The 27,464-nt window shown below is 36.7% G+C and overlaps 1 protein-coding gene across 1 annotated transcript; it reads left to right on the top strand.

Moving 5' to 3' along the window:
- The first annotated feature begins 5,057 nt into the window (after positions 1–5,057).
- On the top strand, positions 5,058–27,216 carry plb1 (phospholipase B1). The gene is made up of 42 exons (XM_056238881.1): positions 5,058–5,322; positions 5,648–5,707; positions 5,790–5,853; positions 6,560–6,594; positions 7,888–7,939; positions 8,028–8,064; positions 11,348–11,404; positions 11,512–11,580; positions 11,660–11,721; positions 11,804–11,885; positions 11,999–12,100; positions 12,538–12,606; positions 12,868–12,936; positions 13,262–13,351; positions 13,428–13,488; positions 13,572–13,630; positions 14,507–14,580; positions 15,277–15,320; positions 15,682–15,790; positions 18,766–18,817; positions 19,061–19,141; positions 19,251–19,316; positions 20,983–21,083; positions 21,214–21,295; positions 21,552–21,656; positions 21,781–21,876; positions 22,038–22,109; positions 22,193–22,270; positions 22,371–22,431; positions 22,928–22,986; positions 23,109–23,176; positions 23,271–23,314; positions 23,475–23,574; positions 23,656–23,707; positions 24,789–24,869; positions 25,085–25,150; positions 25,616–25,710; positions 25,816–25,897; positions 26,000–26,104; positions 26,255–26,350; positions 26,436–26,510; positions 26,604–27,216. The coding sequence occupies exons 1-42, from the start codon at positions 5,229–5,231 to the stop codon at positions 26,856–26,858; spliced, it is 3,261 nt and encodes a 1,086-aa protein (XP_056094856.1). The 5' UTR covers positions 5,058–5,228; the 3' UTR covers positions 26,859–27,216.
- Positions 27,217–27,464: the final 248 nt, after the last annotated feature.

The raw sequence follows: 27,464 nt of genomic DNA, 5'->3' as shown, positions 1-27,464 counted from the left end.
TGTAAAGTTGCTCCTGGTGCGAGCTCATGGACAGCTAATAATCACGATCTCCGGCTCTGCAAGTTTCGGAAGGGAATGATTCAGATTCCTCTTGGCACCGCTACTAGAAGATTTGCGTCTGTCAGACAGGTTGCTCACGTCATCAAGCTTAGTTTGAGTCGGTTTGAGTCTGCGCGTCAGGAACGGAAGTGCTCAAAAATCGCTAGAAATGGGCTTCAACTGTCTCAACTGAGTTCCAATGAGATGGCTCTGTCCATTTCTTTTACTGTCTATGGGTCGTAGTCATAGACAGTATAAGGTCGCAGTAGAGGTGACGTATATGCGCTCGGTCGCAGTGGAGGTGACGTATTTCCGCTTTTGAACGGAGCTCCACTCGCCCCGTTGTCTGCAGCCAGCCCCTATTGGATTTTCCAGCTATCCATGTTTTCACTGTTATACAGTAGGGGGCGCTATGACATCTATCTTCTATCTATGTACTATCTTCTAGTACAGAATCTCCGGATCAAAACACAGGAGAAGAAGCTGAAACAAGTGATAGAAGATTGCTCACTCAAATGTAAAAATGACATCTCAGATCATTATTTAATCATGTATGCTTAATTTAGCCAAGGCTGCAAAGCCGACTCTGTGTTATAAATATGGTAGAACTATCACTTCTGCCACTAAAGATTGCTTTATAAATAATCTTCCTGATCAGTTTCATCTCGTCAGCATCCCAGATAGCTTAGAAGAACTCGAAGTTTTCCGCATTTCGTGGAGAGAGAGCACAATTGGCTTTATGCACAGCTGCACTATACTTCCTGAACTTTAGCCAACTCCTTTGTTTCCTGTCTGCCATTATTGGACAAACTGATTAATCCAGGCGTGCCTGGCCTCAGTAACAGTAATCAGGCACACCTGGATTAATCAGTTTGTCCAATAATGGCAGACAGGAAACAAAGGAGCTGGCTAAAGTTCAGGAAGTAGTGAAGCTGTGCATAAAGCCTATTGAAAGGCCTTAAAAACTGCTAGATCTGCTTATTTTTCAACACTCTTAGAAGAAAACAAGCACAACCCTAGGTATTTATTCGAAACCGTATAGCTAAATTAACGAAAAATAAAACTTCAACACCGGACGTTTTCAAACAGCACAGCAGTAATTCTTTACTTACAAGATTGATAATATTAGAGAGAATATTATAACTATGCAACCGTACTACAGTATCGCATCAGGCAGTGCGTTGTAGTCTCCCTGAGGAAAAAAATCCATTCATTCATTGCTATAGGAGAGGAAGAATTGTCTAAACTCGTTAAATCATCTTGATCAACTACATGTTTGTTAGACCCTATACCGACTAAGCTATTGAAAGAGATGCTTCCAGAGGTCATATCCTCTTCTTAATATCATTAATTCATCTTTGTAATTAGGATATGTAGCAAAAACTTTTATGCTATGATTAAACCGCTTGTTAAAAAAACGCAACTTGATCCTCGAATCTACCTTTTCTGTCAAAGATACTAGAAAATGCAGTATCCTCACAACTATGTTCCTTTTTAGAAAGAAATGATATCTGCGAGGATTTCCAGTCAGGATTTAGACCGTACAATAGTACTGAGACGGAAGGCATAGCTGATATAAAAAACTGACTAATCATTTCCTACTACTTAACTCTGAAAAAACAGAGATCCTAAAAACGTCAAAAAACGTGCTCACGTAATAACCTAGAATACTGTCTAACACTTGATGGCTGCTCTGTCAAGTCTTCGTTGTCGGTTAGGAACCTGGGTGTGCTCTTTGATACCAATCTTTCATTTGAAAGTCACGTTTCTAGCATCTGTAAAACTGAATTCTGCCATCTTAAAAATATATCTAAATTACGACATATGCTTTCAATGAAAAATGCGGAACAGTTAGTTCTTGCGTTCATGACCTCAAGGCTAGATTATTGTAATGCTCTATGGGTGGTTGCCCTGCACCCTTAATAAACAAACTACAGCTTGTACAAAACGCAGCAGCTCGAGTTCTCACTAGAACCAGGAAGTATGACCATATTAGCCCGGTTCTGTCAACACTGCATTGGCTGCCTATTAAACATCGTATACATTTTAAAATATTGGTGACTACCTACAAAGCACTAAATGGTTTATCTCCCCAGTACTTGAGCGAGCTCTTAACGCATTATAGTCCTTCACGTCTATTGCGATCTCAAAATTCTGGCCAGCTGATAATACCTAGAATATCAAAATCAACTGCTGGCGGGAGATCATTTTCCTATTTAGCACCTAAACTTTCGAACAGTCTCCCTAACATTGTCCGGGAAGCAGACACACTCTGTCAGTTTAAATCTAGACTAACACATCTCTTTTACCTGGCATTCACATAGAACATTATACATCTCTATTATTCAAATCAGTTAAATGAGTATTAGGCTGCATAGATTAGGTCAGCCGGAACCGGGGACACTTCAACACCCGATGTACTCGTTACACCATAAGAAGAATGGCATCTGCGCTAGTGTTAGTCTCTCCATTTATTCCCGAGGTTTACTGAAGTCCGCCGGATCCGGGCCGGATCCAGATCAGCCTGGACACGACCACAACACAAGGGAAGTGCACCTGAAGTGCTAGCCTCATCAGCCCTGTGAAGGCCTCATGGACACTTCAACAAACTTGTCTCCATACCAGAGTGATGACTCTGACCTCCAACCAGATGGAACTGGATAAATATTGTGAATGTTCTGATCCAATCTGACTTCTGAGCTGTAATGTTGCCTGAATCTTAATCATACACTGTTCGTGCGTTGAGGAGGTCCCAAGGTTTTTTTCTCCATTCTGTCACCTGATGGAGTTTTGGTTCTTTGCCACTGTTGCCTTGTCTTTTGGCTTGCTTAGTTGGGGACATTTAATATTCAACAATATTATTGATATCCCTTACTTCAGGTGGACGATGACGCAATTTTCTTCTAGAAACAAACTTGTTGCATTATTTTCATGTTATCACTGTGAAGCTGTTTTGATACAATCTGTATTGTAAAAAGGGCTATATAAATAAAGGTGACTTGACTTAAAAATAATCAAACCTGTCATAGGTCCCATTGTGCTTTATGACTGGGAAGTCTAGGGGCCTTCTCACCAAACAAAAATCCACTAAATGGGACAAACACCACAGGTACTAGATACTAGTAACAAAAATCCCCAGGTGAAAGATACATCCTACGCATGCACTGGGACGCATCATCAGTGATGTTCCTGGGTCTTCATTGGGTGTTTCGGGTCTTTCAACATCATACACCCTCTCCCAGGTGACCCAGCCAGGGGTGATCAAGCCCCGACCTGTGTCCCAGCAGCGTTTGGCCATGGATCACCCCTTTTTATCCACAGCCATCTTGAAGCTTTTTCTGCAGCCTCTGTCGTAAGTCTGATGGCTGCTCTTCTCTCAACCCCAGCGCAGTGAATGCTCTGTAGAGAGAGCGGCCTGCAAAGCCCCTGCATCCAACCTCCAAAGTGTACCCGCAAGCTCTCCAACCCCTCTCTTGGCACTGTTCAATCAGACCTTTACCTGCCGCTTTTTCTTTTGAATGCCTCTTCCATTCAATCTTCCCAGGCCACAGTCAATTCTATCAAAGCATGCTGTTTCGAGACCTCAGATAGAAGGGGTTGCTTATGGGTTTAAATGCCACCTTGGTTTACTTCAGAAGTATGTCAAAGTTTTTTCATAATATTCTGAAAAATGTTAACATCGTAACTGTAACATGTTCATTAACATATTGGTTACTTCGGATCTATTTAAATTTAGTAGGCCTAAATCTCATGTTGAAAACATTTTATTGTATTTAGTTCACATTTTGAGACAAGTCCATAATATGCCGTAACATACATCTTAACTGTCCCCTTGTTGCTGTCACAATCAATATGGTTTAAAAAAAAATGTATTATGGTAATTTATTATCAGTCACTTATTTTGAGCTGTAGATTCACGTGCAACGTTACATAAATTAAAAAATTGTTATCCTCTATCTGCCAATGTTAGCTCAGGGTGGAACATTTATCTTATCAATGAGAGAAGCTGTAAATCTTCACAAATCTTAATGACTTTCCTCATTCTCAGTATCTATTCATATCTAATCAGACTTGAGATCTGCACTCCTGATCCCCAAACACATGGTGACAAAGCATGGTTAAATATTGGTTGCCTACAACTGTGGAAATAGAATAATTGACACTGAAATTAAAGTTTTTAGTCAGAACTCATTTATACGAATTGCCACTGTAAAAAAAAGAAAAAAAACCTATATGTTTTGTAGTTTACTGGACATTTTGTGTAACAAATAAAAAAGAAATGTGAATTGAATTGTGAATTGAAACTACATCCATGTTAGACCAACAGAATTCCCCCAAATGTTGTCACAGTCAAACACAGCTGTCTGAACAAATTTGAACAATATTGCTGAAATGTTAAGGGTTTGTGAGTTCCCAGCATGCACTGCAGCATGAATAAATTATGTGATTACTGTTATAGGATTGTTATTTGCTCTTTGCTGACATTTTTTAAAGAAAACTTGTTTTGTCATTATTGTTAGTTATTTGTTGTATTGTGATGTTAAGAGCTAATCTTTTGTACATTTATTGATTGTCAAAGGTTTTTGTGTCAAGTGTTTGCACATAGCATATTTCACTTAACATATTATATCTGTATATCCTAATATACAGTATCAATTGTTGAGCTATAAATCTGTAGTTGCCTTTATGTATTTAAATTGCCAAAACAAAGTAGTGTAACTTTTTAAGACAATAGTTAAGAGAACCTAAAAATCTGAATGCATCAAGTTGTGTTGAATTTAATTTATTTTACAGTGTATTCTAAAACAGATTTAGGAACAAAGAATAGTATAAAACTACTCTGCAAAGCCTTTCTAATATCCACTTTTCACAGTCCTCTGATGGACCATCAGTTTTATATAGGACCATCTTTCTTCTTTTCAGTGAAATTTCTTTTGTTATATCATCCTAAAATATGAAATCAGGACTATAGACTTAGTCAATGTTATACCAATAAACTCTTTGATAAGTGAGAGGACAGATCTGTAATAATAAATCCCATCTACCTTGAAACACGCAAACTAACAGGAGGCGTGTCTACGAGATTGAGGAAGATTACAGTCATATACCAGAGCAGGCGTCACTAAACGTTTGAACAGTTTAGTTTCAGAACTGCTCTTTACTCCAGACGGCTCAAAGCAGAGAAGTGGATGATTCTTTCCATCATGGGAATAAAAGATAGAACTTTCTCTTCCTTTGCACAGTTTATGATCCTGGCCCTTCTAGCATGCATGTGTTCAGCAGGTATTTAATAACTCTTGATATTCTGCCACTATTCTTTCAATTTAATGCATAAAGCTTCCTTAGATTATTATCCTGACACTTTATTGATGGTATTTTAGAAATGGGGTGATTTCACTTTTTTCGAGAAGTTAATCTGTCAAGGAGCATATTGAGACAGTTTCTATGCAGTCTTCGAGTTTAAAAAAAAAATCCAAATCATCCAATGCAATTTAGGAAATGCATTTACGGAAATGTATTTGTCACTCCAAAATTGTGCTTCCATGTGAACGAGTCCAGTTTGTCCATGTGTGTCAGTGGCTTATAAGGGTTTGTTTTGTTTCTGCAGCTGAGTCTGGTCCCCTGGATTGTGCTGATTCACCCCCCTCACCTAGCACTCCAGTTTCTGGTAAGGGAATCTACAAGAATCTTATAAATAAACATCTAGGCTTGGTTTCAGTGTATAAATTGTCTTATTATCCTTCTCACAGTCCATTCTCTGCGGCCAGCTGATGTGGCTGTGGTATCTGCACTGGTTTTGTCTGATGTAGAGAGGTATGTCCACATTTATCACAAGTGCATTAAAATATCAGTTAAGCTTCATTGGAACTGAGGCAGATTTGTAAGCTTGAAAAGAGACAGATCAGCACTTTAGTTTAAAGTTGACCCATTTAATACCTACATTTAGATCATTCTCTGAATTTAATAGAACGTTAGCTAAAAATTAAGCACACTGTTTTGTGCTGTCATAGTCCTTCCCACATCTCTATTGTTAAACTGTCTATTTTTTTGTTATTTCATATTTAAAACTATACACTCTTAGGAAAAAAAAGGTTCAGTGGGTTTTCTAGGGTGCTTGACTTGATTTTAAAGAACCCTTTATGCCAAAAACGTTCTATATAAGTAGAAATCCTTAAATTAATACTTTAAAATTTAACATGTTATTTCATTATTTTTAGTTAAAGTACAGTATGTTTACAGGCTGTTTCATTCATAAAATGTAATCAAAATAAAACCAAAATTATAAATTAAAACTAAATCCATAAAATGATCCCATGAAGGAAACCTCTAAAAGGTTTATATGAAGTGCCTGACAGAACCCTTTAAGGTTCTATATAGAACCTTTTCTTCTAAGAGTTTATAACATATTTTTATACAATAAACATCATATCAGAGCAAATTGACAATTCATTCTTTCATTCATTCAGTGCTATTATAATGCCACCTAAAATGCTTAAATTGGGTGTTTTTTTTATGGCAGATCTGATGAAACCAGAGCCCTGAACATGTTATCTGGTAAGGCTTCAGTCTTATAGAAATAAACAAATAATATCTTTACAGAACCTGCATTAAGTGTTGTACTCAAATTGCATTAGAATGTCATTATTGAATTTGGTTACACTTTATTTCAATGGTCCCCTTTAGAATAACTAACTTTGCAGCTACATTCCAACTAACTCTCAGTAGGTTAGGTGTTAGGGGTCTGGGGTGCGTTTCCCAAAAGCATCGTTGGCCAACTATGATCGCAATTTCCATTGAACTCTATTGGTAACGACGGAACTTGCGACCATCGTTGGCTTTGGGAAACGCACCCCTGGTTAGTAGAATAAGTTGATATAGTTGCAAATTTACTTCTAGTCAGTAGAATGTCTGTTGGGGAAGTATCAAAAATAAAGTGTTTTGCAAATATTAAGCAGACAGTCCTTTAATTCTCTAAGAGTTAGTTGATATGTAGTTGCAAATTTACTTTTAATAAGTAGAATGTCTAATGTGAACAATCGTATAAAAAGTTTAATCCTGAATTTTCTCTCTTCTCATCTTTTTTTTTGTTTTTTTGTTACTGAGTAACATATCGATTGCCCTTCACACATTTTTGTGTGATTGTCAGGTTTGATTAAACCAGATCTCTGTAGAAAGGTTTCGGAAAGATTTAGTCTGAGTCCTTGAAATGAAAGTCAAGGCCAGGGGAGAGATACACACAACCATGTATCTGAACAATTACACTACTGATTTTTAGATGTTCATTTTCTGAGATATGATAAATCATCGCTTTTAGCAAAGTATTTCTCTAAAAGTAAAAAACAAAACAAAAATCTTTTAACCTTTTATTACAAGGAACAAACAGGAAGTCTTTCAAACATGTCCCTAATCTCAATCAAATGTGATAATATTGTCTTATCTTAGCAAGCACACTTAAGTACTTTGTTTTGGATTCAGTTGGCGTGATACTATTGGTCTGTTCACTACTGTTTGTGATAGTTAGTGTTAGTGTTTCTGTAAATTTATCTTGAGGAGATGAGGTTTATTTGTATAATTAGTCTAATAATTTGAATAATTTATCAATGTTTGTCATGAAAATGGGCTGGCTAACTGATCAAAGATGGAACGAAAGAACGGAAAACACAGATAACTGATAGTCAAGTCAATAAAGTAGATGCACTGATGCGCATGCTAAGCACAGATGTTTATGTGTGCATGTGAGGTGAGGGTGATATAATGATACATTGCCGGTATCTCAAAGAGAGACAGAAGGCTTCAATAATTAACTTTCAAGATACAAAATAACATCTTTTCACTTTTCTGCCTTAGAAATATTGTTCACCTTTAACCCTGATGTGACAACTGTTCTACCTGACATAAGGTAATGTAGAAAGGAATTAATATTCACTATTCAATGACAGACCCTACATTTTTATGTATGTTTACATATACATGTCTTTGTGTGACAGGAGTTTAAACATTTTGGAGTCTCTCAGCCCCACTCAGGTAAACATCCTCTACCAAACAAACAGTCAAACCTTTACAAAAGTTAGTTCCGGTCCACCAATTTGATCGGCCGCTGATGTGCATTACGTATTTCTGTGTGTGGTTCTGTAACTTACAAGTTGTGTGTTATCTGAAGGTTTTATTCCACTGGAGTTGCTCCATACACTGGGTATAAGTAGCATCAAATGTGATAAGACTTTCCAGTGATACGGACATTGCCATCGTTGATATTTACTTTAGTTCTGTCATGACAACTCTCGAAGAGATTGGCATGATGGATATGGCAAAGTTAATGTATTTGGTCTTGGCGGTATAGATCTGCTACGCTACTGCTGCTGCTGCAGAGCAAGTACTGAGACTTGCCAATACTTTCACAGACATGCTGCTGTGAGCATGTAAGATATTCTGCTGCTGCTGCACATAAATGTAACATACATGAAATAACCACCGCAGCAGATCTGCAGGTGGAGCTGGGGAAGGTGGAGGGTTTCTGAAAGCATGCTGCAGACTTGCAAACACTACCAGAATTTGAATGTTGAGACGCAGCTCATTGGACGCTTAATATGCAACAGCAACCAATCAGCTGCGCTATGTAGATAACAATGTGATCCCTACCAAATCGAGTTGAGGACCTATTGTATCAGCCTGCGCCATCTAGAGTTTCATGCCAGAACTTGGTATTCACTGTTACAAGGATGAGTAGATGCAGGATCTAGTTGCAGCAGCAAAACTTAAATAAACAATAAATAACAAAATAAAATAACAAACACTCAGGAAACAACCAAACTAATATAGACGTAAAAATGGACAAGGGACTAAACTAAACAGTGATGTATACAGAGACTAAATGAGTGAATTGACAAGAGGCAGGTGGACACAATAGATTGCTAAGTTAATAAACAATAAACTAAGGAAGACAGGACATAAATACAGGAACTGGGAACACATAAAACTAAACCAAAACAGAACATAAACCTGACAAGTAAAAGGTATTCACAGCTAGAGTGAGAACAAAAATGGGGATTGACAGACATTGGTTATTTGTTCATACGAAGAGGTCCTCAGTGTCATTCAAAAATACAATAACGCCACATGTGACACTAAAATAATGCAATAAACATTATTTAAACAACATAATTATGAAACATAAAACCCTAATGCACGTAATTAATAACAAAAACAGAAAGACTTATTTAAACAAAATACCATCAAAATGTAAAATGTTCGGAGGTAATTGTGAGAATGTCAGTTTATGTGTTTTCACTGTAGATTATGAGATTATTTACAAAAGCTGTAAAAGCACTTTACAGTTTTTCTCAATTGCTTTGGCTCAATTCTCAAATTAGACCTTTTTTTCTCAAAACAATCAGTTAAGATCTCTGAAGAATTAGTTTCTTGTTCACATCAGCTTTGAATTTCTTATTGATTTAAGTAAATTGCAAAAATAAATGTACTGTATAAATACAAATGTTCATTTTCTGTGCACTACAGTGTTGACTTTTCTCAGTCAATTTTTACCTAATGTCTGAATCTGTATTTACATAAACAAAAAACTGACATTGTTGTACAGTATAGAAAGCAGTTAGAATAAACAAAAAAGTAGAAAAAAATTATGAAATTTGTATATAACAAATATTTCCATGGTGAAAAAGCATCTAAACATTTTGACCAGTGTGGCTCACACAATGACAAAAACACTTGTTATTTTGGTGGCATTGGCCAATTTACTGACACAATAACTAGGTTTTGAAGCATGAATTAAATGTTTTGGGTGAGTTACATTTTGCAGACATGCAATAGAGTTCTGATGTTCAAGCAAACAGTTGTGACAATTGAGCTCACAGTTTAGAGAATGTTAAGGCTGTTTCGAAAAAATGTGCCAAAGCGATTGAGATAAACTGTAAATTAAAATGAGGTAAAATGTCCAATTAGATCTATTATGGCTTTTCACCATAGTAAGGGAACTTGCTGTTAAACAATTTACAGGTTTTTACAATGTTTTACTGTCAAATTTAAACAAAGGACCGTGGGAACTCGTGTTCCTTATATGGGACCATGCATGGGACCCTGTCAACACAGTAATGCCCCCTTATTTAATGCTTGTCAACCCCAAACACTGAGTATAGATATTAAGTCACACCGCACTATCCCAACAAAAATAAGTTATAAAAACGTTTTGCTAACATTTCCATGAAGTTATGCAAATGTTATTTCTGAATGTTCGCTGAACATTTAAAATGTTCAGGTTTTTTAATTTAAAAAAAAAGGTTGTTTCTTGGTTATACGAACATTGCAAACATTATGGGAATGTTACTGTTTGTGATGTATAAATAATGTTTTTGTGCTAACATTTTGAGAACATTATTAAAGACCAGAAAACTTTGAATGAACATTCTATTAAAGTCCCTGTAAAGGCAATTCTAAAAAAAAATTCTAACCGCATTATAAATGTTAGAAATGTATTGCTAAAACATATTACAAAGACTGTGAACTGTGAGGTACTGAATTGTGGAGTTAGACCGTTAAACAGGTTTTCACCATGCACTATTTTCCGGATTTTTTGGGCGGGGCTAAAACGGGGGCTCGATGACGCACTGGAGCCCCTGAGCTCCTGGACACGCCCCTACTCGATGACGCACTGAGGCCACTGAGGCTGGCCCCTCCCCTTTGTGAAGAGCCAACTTTGATGGAGAGCTGAGGGATCACCGCCAACACCCGCCTCTGTAGTGATCATTTTACACGGGATAGTTTTATAAACTTTCGTCGGAGACAACTGGGATTCACTAATAATCCGCTGTTACTGGTGAATGGGGCCGAACCGACTATCTCCCGCCTCGGCCTTCATCTCAAGCAGTATGACCTAATATCACCTAATATCATATCTGCAGGCTGCATTGTAACGTGACGTGACTTTTTATCTTGCGAGTCATAAAATCATTTAATCAACCGATTTGTTTGAAAACAGTGATTGTTTCAAGGACAAAACAACTAACTTACTGTCTTTATGAGTGAGCCATTAATCATTCACTCAACTGAATTTTTCAAATTCATTCGGGATAGAAACACCACTAGTGTGTGTAGTGGTGGTATGGAAATATTTCTTTTGGCGGAACAAATAGACAAAATAACTGTCAATATTGTGTCTTACTTTTTTTTTAAACTGTTGTATAAAAGCAATATCAAAACATTCTTTAAATAAACATGGTAAGGTACATATTCATGTATTCTATTTAAACAATGAGCAATCTGAGTCATTATCAAATGTTTTGTCATTCTCTCTCAGTGGAAGCTGCTCCTTCTGCTTATACCAGTTGATGAGCTCTTTGCGTGTACAGACCAGGTCAGACATTTCCCCACAAATCCTATCAACCTCGATAGCATATCATGGGACATAATGAACAATCAAACTTCAGCTATAATTCTGTATTATTCTGTATTTATGCTTAGGGCTTCAGTGAAAACATTGATGCAACAGTGAATAGAGTGGAGCAAACACTGGACTCTCTTCATCAGAAGGTGAAGATTGAAACAAAAGTTTGAATCAGTTTACAATTAATAGAGTTTGTTTACAATAACAGCTTTCTCTCTTCTCTAGTTGAAACATACACTGGTTCATGTTGTTGTTTGGAGTGGACTGTCAGGTGAATCACTTGACCGGTCAGTATTAGAGAACATTCTTTAAATTCTAATGTTATTCTGTGGTGAACAGTTTTATTTTATAAGGTGCTTATGTTTTTAGAGTTTGTAAGTTCCACTGTGAGGAAGGATATGATGAAAACAGACGCAGGCTGGATACAATAGTCCTTATGGCTTCATTGCAGGTATGCACAATGTGTATACAAAACACACACACACATGTATATGTATGTGACTTTTGCATATCTATACAAAAATATTTTGACATGATCAAACATTATATGTGTGCATTAAACAGGAATCAGTCGGTGCTCTTCTAGAGAAAAGAGTCTGGTTCAGCGATCGGGAGGATTTCAGCGTAATGCTTCAGTCCAGTCCAGTACACATCGATCTGTCAGACGTGAGTCTGTAACACTCAGAGATCATTTTGAACAGGCCACTAGATAGATAGATAGATAGATAGATAGATTTAAATTGGTATAAAACTACAAAAATTGTATTTATATTGGTATTATATTGCACATATATAGCATCAAACATATTTGTAATGCCCAGAACCAGTATTAATTCAATTTATTAATTTATTTAAAGTGCACTTGATATTTTAGTTGAACTTGAGGAAACTGAATAACCAAAAATGACTAAATATAAATCTAACCTTTCTAGTGATTCACTGAGTCAGACTTGGATAGAGACTTGAGAGTATGCTATTTGTATTTGATTCGATTTGCCTTTTTAAAAACCACAGAAATGACTCACGCAGTGCCACTGTAGCAGTTTTGTATGAATAAATTGGCCCATTATTAAGCACAGTTGTTCTTTTTGGCGTACTTTCAGATGAAAGCCTTTACATCTGACTCCTCACGTGACATAAGCATGTTGGCTTTACAACTCTGGACTAATTTGGTAAGTTAATATTAATGCAAGCAACGCATGTGTACACTATTCCCGTAGATGTAGAGGTGAATTCCAGGACACCTTACTTTGAAGTGCTAAATGTCCTAATGTGACTGATATAACAGATTGATAATCAGCTCTCGATGATAAGTATTAAACTGAGACTTATTCAACCTTGAAAACCATCTCGAGCCACTTATCTAATCTTGCCTTTATATGAGGAAGAGCTGGAGCCTTCGTTCTAACCAATCCTAATTATGCTCTTTCCAGCTACAGCCAATGACAGACAAGACTGAGATGGATGGGGGGGGCATAGTCACCATTCCGTGTCCTACTGAGGTGACAGAGATATTTGATTTATGACATCTTCATAAAGCAAATTGCTGTATCAGAGTGTGACTTTATTTGAAAAAAAGAAAGTTCTCTGTACTTTCCAAAGTCTATGTTTTACGCAAGTTTTTGTCCTTCACTTGTGAAAATAGCATTACACAACTGTGTATTTCAGTTCCATCTTATTTGTACATCACTTGTAGAACTGATGTTGTTCAATATATATGTGTGTGTGAGTAAGTGACGTTTATATGTTAAACGTTCATATTTTTTTTTCTAAACAGCCAGAAACATACACATATGCTTTACTAAACCTGTTGTTCTGTCCTCCTAGGAAAAGCCGTTTTTGCGAACACAGAAAAACTCAAACTTGGCAGAGCTCAGAATCTCACAACCAGAGGATCCCTCTCCACTTCTCGACCCAGTGAGTCATTCTCACCATAAGCTCACCTTGTTGCATTGACGTATATGTCTCACTTGTGCTGCATCTGACTTTTCAGGTGATGGGGACTGAGCTCATCTGTGAGGACAGGTCTCCATCTTCCAGCATCCCTACCTCAGGTAAACAGGAATCTAACACTTAGGACATTTTTCTTGGAATTATGGGAGTTTTTTAAGCTCCTTTCTGTCTGTCTGTTCTGTAGTCCATGCCCTACGGCCAGCCGACATCAAAGTGGTGGCAGCGATTGGTGATTCTTTGACGGTGATTATACATATATTCACAAATATACACCATTCAAAAGTTTGGGGTTGGTCAGATTTCTTTTTAATCTTTTTGGAGAAAAAAGGTGTATTATGCTCACCAAAGCTGCATTTATTTGTTCAAAAATGCAGTGAAAACAGTAATATTGTGAAATATTAGGCTATTATGTATATATTTTAAAATGTAGCCTATTTTATTTCTGTGATGGCAAAGGTGAATTTCCAGCATCATTACTCCAGTCTTCAGTGTCACATGATCCTTCAAGACACATTTCTGATTATTTCCAATAGTGAAAACAGTTGTGCTGCTTAACATTTTTGTGGAAAGTTGGAAACATTGAGAATTTTTAGAAAGGTCAATAGAACAGTTTTTATTTGACATGGAAATATTTTATAACATAATAAATGTCACTTAAACGCATCGTTGCTAAGTGAAAGTATTAAAGTTTGCATGAAAAGAAGTTGCGATCGTCTTTTCTTCCCTATGACGCATATCCGATTGAAACGGCTTCTGGAATGAGAAAAATGTAGGGCGGTATCATTTGCTATTGCTGTGATCTAATGTGAGTGACAGAATGTCCAGTGAACACATCATCATCGGAGAAGAGATGGCATTGCTGGAGCGAGGGGAAATTATATTGATGAAAGATTATGAGGGCACATCAATTAAAAAAAAAAAAGATGTGCACGAATAAATAATATATAAGAAATACTGGAATATTCCATAAAAAAAGAATTGTCCATATTGATTTCCTGGTGACTTCAATAAAAAAAAAAAATCTTACTGACCCCAAACTTTTGAACCATAGAGTAAATGCTACTTTTGTACATTGTTTTGTGCAGTTTTGTAATGTCATTTCTTTTACCTAAAAAACAGGCAGCCAATGGGGTGGGTGCTGCACAAAACAACCTCCTGGGTGTGATCACAGAGTATCGCGGCCTGTCATGGTGGTGAGTGTCTATCCTGATCATAATGTAAACCATCAGTTTAGGGTAGACAAATGATGCTGGTTTAGGCTGCGTTTACACTTGGCATTAACATGCGACCTGTATCCGGATGATGTCCACATACACATTGAAAAGACAAAAACGCGTTTCTGATCGGAATGTAATCTGATCACGTGTGCCCTGGACTGGTCCAGAGGTAGTCGAGGACGCATGGATCGTTGGTCGGATCTCAGTTTAATGTAAACGCAATCTAGCCATCATCTCTGCATTCACAGGTCGACTTCATATAAATCCCCGCTAACTCTCTCTCTGAAAGCTGTTGGAAAAAATAATGGACGGACTCAGTTTTGACTAGAAATTAAACGTATTTCAACTTGACAATAATTTAAAACTGGTTATTTATGATAATTATGATATCTGATGTCTTCTTTCATTTCAATTGTGCAACATTATCTGAATCTGCGAGCTCTCCTTTCAATTATGCAATGCAATCAGTTATCTAGATACAGAGACCTAACGTTAGATTTGATGTGAACAAATGTGAACTCGCCGTGTCCTGATTGACTGATGTGATCGCATGTTAGCTAATGCCAAGTGTTTTATCCATGTGATTATTGGGGAAAGAATCTGAATGATCAATGATCTCATGAAGCAGAAGACAGTCATGTTTCATTTTGTTCGCCTCTCTTTTATTCTCAGCATCGGCGGAGATGAGAACCTTACAACTATAACCACCTTACCAAGTATGTGCAAACTCTCATATTACTGTGATGCTCTTGTTATTTTGTAGGCTACTGCCAATTTTTGATTAATCGTTGATTGGAAATGTAATCAACTTTTTGAATTTTTAATTACTTAATAGCTGATCATTAGTTTATAAATAGCTGCTTTTTAATCTCTACCCTTATACTAAATAACTTGAAGTAGTCCAGGGCTGAAAGCTTGAGTTGAGTGTCATGCTTGAGTCCCTCCTTAACAAAAAGCGAGCCAAATATGTTTACCCTTACTATTCTCTTTACCTTTGCCATTTTCAAGGAATCGATAGACAAGTGAATTAAATTTTGAGTGATTATAAATATTAGATAATGTTTGTTTGTTATTTAGATATATTAAGAGTTTTCAACCCTTCACTGACTGGCTATTCCATGGGAAAAGGAGGTGAGGATTCTGCACAAAGTTTTCTGAACCAAGCAGTACCAGGAGCCAAAGCTGAGTGAGTTTCTCATCTTATAAACCAGTTACTGAATAAATGAATGAGTATGAATATATATATATATTAGGGCTGTCAAAATAACGCGTTAATTTCGATTAATTAATCTGAGAAGAAATAACGCGTTAAAAAAAATAACGCAGATTAATCCATTCCGTTTTGACCTTTGCGGAGCCGTTCTAGCCGTAGCCACCATTCGTGTAAAAAGGAGGGAGACAAGAACGCGCTGCTTGGATCATTGTTTGACGGAGTTCGTCAACTCTAAGTACCACATCAATGCAAAGCATCCAGGAGTGTGTGCGTGAGTCGGTGAGTGTGTCTGAGAGAAAGCGCGCTTGTGTGTGTGTTGTAACTTTTCACGCGCTCTCACGTCACACAACCATTTTCTCACGCACAGAAAAATCGCGCACCAAAGAGAGGACACGGAAACAGACAAGACAGACGTTATTATGATATTTAAAAAATCTCAGCTCTCAGATTCTGTCAATTTTATTACGAAAATCAAACAATAAATACCGTTGGCGCTTGTAAATGTGACATGACAGATCCCTATAGCGGCACGTGAACCGATCATCTCTAGCTAATAGTAAATAAACACAAATGAACAATGTTGAAAGATACAGTAGGGCAGCCTAAAACTTACCGAAATGTATATTCCTCGATCAATCAGTGTTTTTCAACCGCGAAAAGAGGTCAATAAAACAGCTGGAGAACAATTATGTCACATAACATTTAGCCTAAGTTACCTCAGGAAAGCCATTTCATGACCAAATGATAGCACGTTATAGTTGGCTATAAAAAAAGAGCTATAGAGAGTGTTCTAAATTTATGTAGCCTACTACTATATTACATATGTATTATATTTTTACTTATATCAAAGTTGTTATTTGTAATAAACACGCATTATATTTAATTTGAGCTATTTTTAACCTTAAATATTACCAGCTGATATGGCTCTCTGTATTTTTACAGCATTGGGTGAGATTTTTTGTTTCTTGAGAAAAATGAATGCCTATCTTGTATATTTATCCAAATGAGTCAATATTGCATCAAATCACAAGAATTAAATTAAATTGAAATCGTGAAATTTGTGTCAAGCAATAATAATAAAAACGTAGCTTACCAGAAATTGTACCATGTAAACATTGTAAGATTGTGTATGCGATTAATTTAGATTAATTAATTACAGAGTATGTAATTAATTAGATAAAAAAATTTAATCGATTGACAGCCCTAATATATATATATACATACATACACATGGCCTATATATATTAGGGCTGTCAATAGATTCAACTTTTTAATCTATTGACATTATTAATGAATCTTTTCGTGAAATTAAGCATACTTCGTTTATCTTGTATTTAGCAAAGAAAACCTTCAAATTGACAGGTGATTTTCACAAAAATGTAGGCTACTTTCTGCAAGTTTTCTTCAAGGTAAATTTAGGTGTCTTTCCAAAAAAGGACTGTAAAGAGGTTAGTAGTTGTGGGAAGGAGGAGGCGGGAACCGGTGAACATTTAACTTTAATTCCAAAATAAACAAACACCAAACAAAAGTAAAAGACAGCTGCCCCTCACGGACGACTGCCGCACACACATAAACAAAACATAATGTAAAATCCAGGCCTGGTCCTCTCTCATTCTTCACTGTCAACGCTCCTCCATTTATGATACCGTATAGCTCAGTTGCACCTCATTGCAGTACTCGAGATCCAGTGGGTGGAGTTGGATCCAGATCTAAGGGGTGGAGATGGGTAGGATTAGGGGTGGGGTTAGGGATCAGGGGGTGGAGATGGGTAGGATTAGGGGTGGGGTTAGGGATCAGGGGGTGGAGATGGGTAGGATTAGGGGTGGGGTTAGGGGTTAGGGATCAGGGAGCGAAGATGGGTAGGTTTAGATGTAAGGTGGGAGGAGTTGGATCCAGATCCCCCTGGATTTCGTGTTCTGCAGTGAGGACCATCTCGTATAGCTCCTCTGTGAGATACGAGGCAGGTGCGGCATTCTCTCACGGCTCTCGGCCCCGTCCTGCTTGCCACAAGGACACTTTCAGACTCCAAAAGGACACCAAATAACCAGGTAATATATGGAGTCCATGTAACTTTAAATAAATTTATGCACACACGGAAAAAAATAACATTACAGAAAAAAACTTTTCCGCATTCATTGTGTGTGTACAATGCAACAGCAAGAGGTTGTTTACATTTTAGACAAGTCCAGTTGCCATACCCAATAAGACCACATGGAGATGCCAAAAAAAGAGCGCACATACAAGGTTTGTTTGTGCATCAATAGTCTGTATTTCAAACAGCATGATGCGTGAGGCCTCGCGCTCTTCAGAAACAATCACAGAAAATGACAAAGCTGGTGTTTTAAAGCGCAACAGACACTGAATAATTCACTGATAACGCAACGTGAATCTCTATTCTCTCTGTCATCTCTGATGTAATAAGCCTGTTTTTTTTTTACATTAGTGCTATTTTGGACTGATTGTTTGAATAAATTCGCTTACTGGATCATTGGACTGAAGAATTTCCTGGAGTTTAGCGGCTTAAAATGATCTGATCGCAAACAGAGAAGCGAAATGGGGTTAAAGTCAAAGGGTAGAAATTTCCGCCTACCTGTGTTACAGGTGCTTGTGCCACACTAGATGCTCAATGTGATAAACTCCCGACTTCTAATATCATCTAACTGTGTGACGTAAATTACGTTAATGACGCAATTTCACCGGCTTCAGTAATTTATTTGCGTTAAATTATTTTAACGCGTTAAGAATTACAAATTAATCGCATGCATTAAAACGTCGACAGCCCTAATATATATTATAATAATATCATTACAATTTAAAACATTATATATATCATTACTGTCACTTTTGATCAATTATGGCATCTTTGCTGAATAAAAAGTATTACATTTTTTTTTTTAATCTTACAGACCCCAAACTTTTGAGTAAAACCCAATTTTGTCATTTTACAGTGATATGGTCAGTCAAGCCCGTGCTGTCATTACAAGAATGAAAGAAGACTCGGTTAGTCATTTGCAAAATCTCACACATTCACACACATTTGCTTTTCTATTGTGGTTGGAAATGTTGTCATAATGAGTTCATGATATGTTCAACCCTGATTTTCATTTATGTTTTTTGAACTATTTTCTATTCTTGTGACAGATATTTAGTCCCCACAATGTAGGCAAAACCTGACCTGCACACACAAGCATGGTGCTAAATCTGAATCTCATTCAGACTAAGTATATTTATGTCTCTTTTCAGGGAATTGATTTCCAGAATGATTGGAAGATTATCACGGTCTTCATTGGAGGAAATGACATGTGCGCCCACTGCTCTGATAGTGTACGCTGATATTAATAGAGACGGTTTTATTTATTATCAGTTTCATTAATAGATCTACTATTAGTGTCTCTACCTCTCTTTATCATTCTCTTTCTCTATCTCTCCTCAGCGATACTATTCTCCTGATAACATTGTGAAGTATATTCGTGAGGCTTTGGACATATTACATAATGAGGTGAGGCATTTTTGGCTTCAAAATGTAAACATGGAAATAATAAGGAAATAAGGATTTTTTTTTTTTAATTAAGAACAAAAATACTGCGGTATTTAAAATGGAGAATAATTGTAAAAATACGTATGTCTTTCAAATCTAAAGTGTCTGAAAAAATAGTTAAACACACACAAAAAGAATTTATTAAAGTGCCCCTATTATGCTATTTTAAAGATTCCTAATGTTGTTTTGGAGTCTCCTACAACAGGTTTACATGCATCAAAGGAAAAAAAAAAACCTTTCATTTTCTCATAATATACATTTTGCACATCACCACATTTTCAATGATTCTCAAACGACTCGTGAGATGAATCGATCTCTCTAAATCCCTCCTTTCCGCGAGCTACTCTGCTCTGATTGGCCAGACGGCTCAGTCTGTTGTGAGTGGTTTACCGCGTACAGAGCGCGTCGAAAACAAAAACGCCCATTGCCATAACAATGTCAGCTGTCCCGAGGCTTCCTACACCGTAAACTAAACACAGTAACTAACAATGACGTCGATTTTACCATATCAATCCGAGGCCGAGCGCGAGTGCGATGATGAAACATTGGAAGAACTATTCATTCAACCCGAACCTCCTTCGCAAGGACAAATCGAGCAGGACGTGATACACTACTCAGTTTGAGGGACATTATGAGATGTTGCAACTGTGATCCTCACCATCAGCATTAAGTGCATGTCCATCAACAAACCGATTATTTTACTTGTACTTATTTATTTACCGAGTATTTTTCTAATTTATTGCTGTGAACATGTGGAAACTGTATTAATAACAGTGCATTAGCCGAGCTCTAGCATGAATGATTGATCGATGTGACATAAATGTTGGTAAAACAAATCTTGCTCCATGCTTAATCTTTCCTCAAAGTAGTGAGAACGACAGACAATCTGCATTAATAGACAGTTTTAGGTAATAGTGCCCCACAACTGATTAGCATTTAAGTATTTCAGTAAGACAGTAATAATGTGAGTTAACCAGTTAGCAGGAGACCTACACAATATAAAACTCAAAACTAAGTATTTTGAACACCATCTTTCAAGAGCAAGCGGTTTGCGAATCCTGCATTTAACTCCGAGATTTGAGAAGCAGTCGTCAGTAAAATAAAGGGAACACAGCAAAAGTTTAGGATTATACTGCTGTGGTATCGTGATAAAGATTAATTTTAACCACTGGTTCTTCACATGCTCGTCCTTGGGCAATGGGCAGTGAAAAAAAAAACTGGCTTTACCTGGCTTCACATTGTAGAGCACAGCTTCTTCTCGACATGATGGACCTAGTATCCACAGGAATCAGCTGCCGGTTTGAGGGGGTTCAACGAAACGGCTTGTTGTGACTCGTTTAAAAAACGATTCATTTCATTGACTCAGAGTCGACTCTTCCTTTTGAAAGACAATAACTTAATATACGGTGCACTTTCAGATTTAAAACTTTGCAGGATGTTTTCATTCACTTAGAGCTATGTTACACACTACATGAAAGGACATTTTCAAAAATCCATAATAGGGGCACTTTAAGATTCTGCACAATTTCTATTAATCAGGTATGCCATGATTATTGGTAGTGACCCGACACAAATCTTAAAATGTAAATCCCAGCTGCCTGTATGAGTTCAATCATGTCTTCTCCAGGTCCCTCGTGCCCTGGTGAACCTAGTAGAGCTCCTGGATATAGTTCCACTGCGCCGTCTCCATCAGGACACCAGTTTAGGCTGCCCTACCTGGATAGTCAAGTGAGTTTTGCCCTACAAACAACTGGTTCTTCTGATTTCCGCTAGACTCAGTTAGAAGACTTAATTTCTGAAAGTTTTTGTACTGTTCATGTTTGTCTTTCATTGTTTTGCTTTGTGTGACATTTTTTAGTATTATGTGTGGCTGTGTTCTGAAACCTAAAGATGAAACTTATGAATTCCACATGTTGCAGGAGTTTAACCAAGCCTATCAGGTACATAACTTATTACATGAAAATGAATTAAATGTTTTATGTAAACATCTGTATATTTATTATGAATTAAATTTTTTATGTAAACATCAAGTATATTCATTTTGTGAAAACGTCAATATATTTATTGTGAATGTGACGTTTGGATTATTTATAATATAAAGCAATTATACAGCTATAAATACTTAGTAATATTATTAATGTTAATGTTAAATTACCTATTAATATTGAATATATGCTGTGTTGTGTTTATTCTCAGCGTGGTATGAGGGAGCTGGTGGAGTCTGGGCGATATGACACACATGATAACTTCACCGTGGTCTTACAGCCATTCTTCAGAAATGTGTTTCTCCCCTTGCTGGAGGTGCTGAACAATCTTATTTGAACAAACCTAAAATCTAACTACCTAATCGTTTACTACACAGGCTATCCTTTCTTGATCCACTTGTTCTCATTCTCTTTCTGCCATTATTTTCATGCTCTTTTAGGATGGGAGACCTGACCGTTCCTATTTCTCTCCGGACTGTTTTCATCTCAGTCAGAAAGCTCACACGCTCATGGCTCGGGCTCTCTGGAACAACTTGGTAAGTATAAGAAATAAAAATAAGACATGCATATTTTTATTTATACAGTTGTATATACACTACATAAAGGAATCAATACTTTTTCTTAATATATTGTCATTTTACAGCATGATAATTCTCAAAATGGTTCCATTCCCTCCCTCTTTGCCCCTTTTACTCAGATGGAGCCTTTAGGTAATAAGACAGATAAGGAGGATTTTACTGCTGGTATCCCTCTTAAATGCCCAGAAAAGGTGAATTTACTTCTACATGTTATAACATATAATAAACTCTATAATTCTGTCACATGGTAACACTGTTTCATAATCTTCTTTAGTCCTCCCCCTATTTGAAGACCTATCATAACAGCAATTACACATACAAAACCCCTCCTCCTACTCCTCCACCCACAACAGTAAGTCACACAAATGTATTATATATGATGTTCATAAAATATAATACTGCCTTAAAGTGATACAAATTTATAATGAAATGATTTCTCCCTATTATTTTAGAATTGGGGAAGTGATTTCTCATGTGTGGATATAGCACCCTCTGACACTGTACCAGCATCTGGTAAGAGAGAGTAGAAATGTCTCTCCTCTTTGGTAACAGAGAAAAAAATATTTTTCACCATCAAATAACTAACTAACTATGGGCAAAGTAGATTAAATGAATATTCTGAGAGGTCTTCCCCTGATGATGTATTTCTATCAGTGTTGTCTTTTGGTTTTTAATCTAAATTTAAATGTATGTACAATTATAAAAGATGTTGTCTATAGAGCTGAAATATTTTGTTAATGAAAAGTAGCTTGAATTTACTAAATATACCATGCTGTAATCTCAAAAAAAAAAGTATTAAGGAGGATAAAATAAAGATTAGTAGGTCTAAATGCAAGTAAAAGCAGAAACCGTAATTATGTGCATAGGTTTATGGATAGAGACAATAAGGCAAGACAGGCTTTCACTGTGTACAGACACCCTGCATTGTTTATTATCTTTCTAAGTCCAAGTACCCTGCAATGTATCACAATTATCTTATCACATCAACCTTATCACATTTCTTTCTCAGTTCACAGGCTGCGTCCAGGTGACATTAAAGTGGTGGCGTCTCTGGGAGATTCACTCACAGTAAGTGTGGGTGTATGTTTGTGTATATTGCTGTGTTTTGTCATGTTGTAAACACCTCTCTCTCTCTCTCTCTCTCTCTCTCTCTCTCTCTCTTTCTCTCTATCTCTCTCTGCATTTGTCAGGCCGGCTTTGGTGCAAAAGCTGAAAACCTTCTGCAGTTGGCAGATGAGGAGCGAGGGGTTTCCTGGAGGTGAGTTTGTGTCAGCCTTTGCTTATGGATTTTTTTTTTGTTATATTCTCTGCATGTTTTCATATAAAGTGTCTATGTTTAATTTGATTGACAGCATTGGTGGGGATGATACTTTAGAAACTGTGACCACATTGCCAAGTGAGTATTTTCTTGTGTAACACTTTGCCATTTTTATTGGTTGTTATTAGCAGTATTGCTTAGTAAAGAGACTCTAATCGTTCTAAACATTATTATCAGATTTTATTCTTGTTTAATAACATAATGATCCCCAGTGCCCTGCGTCATTATTTGTTATCAGACATCCTTAAGAAGTTCAATCCAAGTGTCTTCGGCTTTTCAAAAGGAAAAAGTAAAAGGCCAAATGGCTTCAATATGGCAGTGAGCGGTGCCAAAGCCAAGTGAGGAACACACATACACATATACACACAAACACAATTCACAGTATCGTCTCATCTAATGGATTCTTTCTCTCTGTTCAGTAATATACCAGCACAAGTGAAGGATCTTATCACAGCTTTAAAGGAGAGCATGGTCAGTATGTTTATATAATCTATTAAGTTGTTCTGAACCATTTTGTGGTGAATAAATAAAAAAATACATACAAATGACAATGTTTGTTGTCTTTTGTCATTATATAAATACACTTGCCGTCCAAGTTGCTATTTGAATTTAAATAGGCAAATGCTTAAGAGTCCATGATTGGATCATTATTGCAGTGATTATTATGTTTCTAGCATGTTATATGTTTGGCAACAGTTCTTCTAACCCTAATTGATGGAGTGTGTGTGTAGCTTTTCATTTCTTAAACAACCATTTTTTGAGTCTAGTCATGTTTAGAGTTTGCTTTTGATCTCCTTTTCTGTTCTGTTCATGTCTGTTTCTAGGTTGGTTTTCTTGTTGTTAATTACTAGTATGAAGTAGGAAGACACATCATAGCCATATTCCAGGATGACAATGTCAAGATTCATCAGGCTCAAATTGTGAAAGAATGGTTGGGAGGGAGCATGAAGAATAATTTTTACACATATTGACCCAAAATGTAGGCACCTCTTAATGGAAATGTTTTCATCAAGAGGTGCATCAACTTTTGGTCAAGATCTTGCTTTGACAATGCAAGAGTCAAGCACTTTTTAAAGTCTACTCCAGCACATCCCAAAGAATTTAAGGTCTGGACTCAGAGGTGCCAATTCATGTGTGAAAATGTTTCTTCATCTTCATGCTCCCTCCCAACCCTTCTTTCACAATTTGAGCCTGATGAATCTTGGCTTTGTCATCCTGGAATATATGGCTATGATGTGTCTTCCTTCCTACATGGTTGTTTAAGAAATTAAAAGCTACACACTCCATCAATTAGGATTAGAAGAACTGTTGCCAAACATATAACATGCTAGAAACATAATAATCACAGCAAAAATGATCCAATCATAGACTCTTAAGCATTTGCATATTCGAATCCAAACAGCAACTTTGTTTCGCCCGGGCAGTGTATATTTTGTATGTCCCAACCAGTTGCTGCACAAAGCAAATTCCACCAATTGTTGTGTGACAATAAAGACAATATCCTAATTTATTCAAATAAATGTTTTTATGCCACACTACACTCTTTTTTCAGGAAGTGGACTTTGAGAAGGATTGGAAGCTGGTGACACTGTTTATTGGGGGAAATGACCTTTGCCAGTACTGTCATGACCGGGTGAGTGGATGATTCTTAATAAAGGCTTTCATCTCATCATCATAAATGGTTTCTTCTTATGTCATAGAACCTCAGCAGTGATCTTTAAGCAGCTAAAATACATTCGGATATTAGCTAACAGAGATGTGCCATTGCGTCATTGCCATTGTGTTGTTTTTTAAGACCAGCAAACAAACAATTCAATTTATTTTTCTCTTGTGTTTTTCTCTACCCAGGCTTCTCTGTCCCCTTCTAAGTACATCAGTCACATCAGAGACAGTCTGGACATGCTGTACAATGAGGTGAGAGAGATGCACATACCTGATCACATTCTTTCAATGGGTAAATCTCATGAAAACATGTCTGGCCACTGTAGAAGCTTGTTTCCAACACGGAATAAAAAAATAAAAAGGTAATCGCGACTTTTTATCTCGCAATTCGGATCTTATAACTCATAATTATAAGTTTATATCTCACAACTCAGGATATACAAGTCAGAATATACGAGATATATGCAATTTTTCCTCCGCAATTGCGTGTTTATATCTCACAAAATACTTTATTTCTTGTGATTCTAAGTCAATATCTCACAATTCTGAATTTATATCTACACTAGGGAAAAAAGTTAGAATAGTGAGATAAAAAGTTGCATTCTTATTAGTTCGAAAATAAGGCTTTTTGCACAGTGACATTATTTTCATGACAATTACACACATGTACAATATAATTAACACATTTAAAATGATGTTTTGTGTGTGTCTGTGTAGGTTCCCAGAGTGCTAGTAAATTTTGTGGAAATCTTCGAGGTCAATGATCTGCGTATAGTAAAGAGGGACACACTGGGCTGCAGCCTCCTGCAAAAGTAAATCAATTAATCAATGAAATATTAAACATTCATCTGAAAACCTGTGTAAATTTCATGTTCTTATGTACACTAACAGCATTTTCGTGACTGTGTGTGTGACAGGAACTTGTGTCCATGTTTTCTGAATCCCCGTGAGAACTCTCCAGAAATGAATGAAATGAAGAAGGTCAACAAAGATCTGCAGGTCTGTAGCCAATCAAGTTGTCAGTTCATGTATAACTGATCAGCTGAGTGGGCTTTGGTTTATCTTGACCTTCAATAATAAAAGTGTTGTTTTCTGTGCCAGATGGAGACTGAAAGGCTGGTGTATGGGGGACGGTATGACGGAAGACAGGACTTTACGGTGGTGCTACAGCCCTTCTTCGAGAACTCTGCTGTTCCGATGATCGAGGTTGACTTCCTTAAAACATCTCTAACAGAGCTCATGTTTCATGAGATCACATTAACACATTTAGACATGTTTAAATATGTTAATAGCTATCAAACCTTAAGTCTCAGTATCAGTGCCAATGTTAACAGATGAAATGTCTCTCTGCTTTAGGATGGCACACCAGACCTGACTTTCTTCTCTGTGGACTGTTTTCATTTCTCTGAGCGTGGACATGCAGAGATGGCTATTTCGCTCTGGAACAACATGGTAAATACACTTGCACACCCTTTATGATAATCTCACAGAAGCTTTCCTGCATTTAACAGCACTTCTCCTGTATTGTGGTTTTAAGCTGGAGCCTATGGGGAGTAAACAAAATTACAATAATTTCACATATGACCGCAGTAAGATTCACTGTCCCACAAAGGTGAGTAAATAACCAATGGAAACCAATGGAGTAAATTTAACCAATATATGATCAAATCTTTCAAATAATGATTTTCCTTCGTATCTTCTCCAGGAGCATCCCTTCATTTTTACACAAATAAACAGTGGCTCTGACGTCCCTACAACTGCCGTTCCCACCACAGTTGCCCCGGGCACCCCTCTCCCCGCAGATTGCCCCAACGATTCTGTGCCAGCCTGGGCAGCTGCTATTCTGGCTGTAGGAGGCTTGATTATTGGTTGGGGCGTAACCTGGATGATCTTCTACTACAGAGAACGAAGGAACAGAAAGAGAAACCAGACTAACGAAATGAACGGAACTAAGTTCTGATAACTTTTTTTTTAAAATTGCATATATAAAGTTAATTATTTTACTACAGACTAAACCCATATTTTTGACCTCAAACCCTCACAAATTCACATACATAATGTTTGTTTTTGAAACAGTGTTCAGATGTCAGTAAATTAATTTATTGCTGTAAATTATTTATACAACAAATAATTTTGATACTTGTATAAACAAAAGTACATCAGTCATTATATTTTTATTTGAAAGTAATTAAATGTTTAAATTTATTTTATTAATGTTGTTTGATTGTGTTATGTATATTATAAAATGTTTACAGGGTTTTGTTTTTGACCCTGAAGTGTGTGCCCATGGGCATTAAAATATTTTTTTGTTAAACCAAGCCTGTATCTGACTATATCAATACACACGTGTAATTTGTTTAACTGAATATTTGTAGGCCTATTTCTATTATTTTTGCCACTATTATTGTTACTGAAAAATAAGAAGAATTACAACTTCGAATATATTTTCTTTTTTTTTAGTGTTTTGTTAATCTTTTTGAAATCTTCTGTTCTCTTAACTTTTGTGTTTCGTTCCTTTTCTTTTCTGTTCAAGCTTGTATGATATTAAATCAGTATCGAGTCAGTT

The sequence above is a fragment of the Rhinichthys klamathensis genome, unplaced genomic scaffold (assembly GCF_029890125.1).
Source record: "Rhinichthys klamathensis goyatoka isolate OS25496 unplaced genomic scaffold, OSU_Roscu_1.1 h1tg000547l_1, whole genome shotgun sequence".
Classification (NCBI taxonomy): Eukaryota; Metazoa; Chordata; class Actinopteri; order Cypriniformes; family Leuciscidae; genus Rhinichthys; species Rhinichthys klamathensis.
The sequence above is the reverse complement of the archived record's forward strand: the minus strand, read 5'-3'. Positions and strand labels throughout refer to the sequence as shown.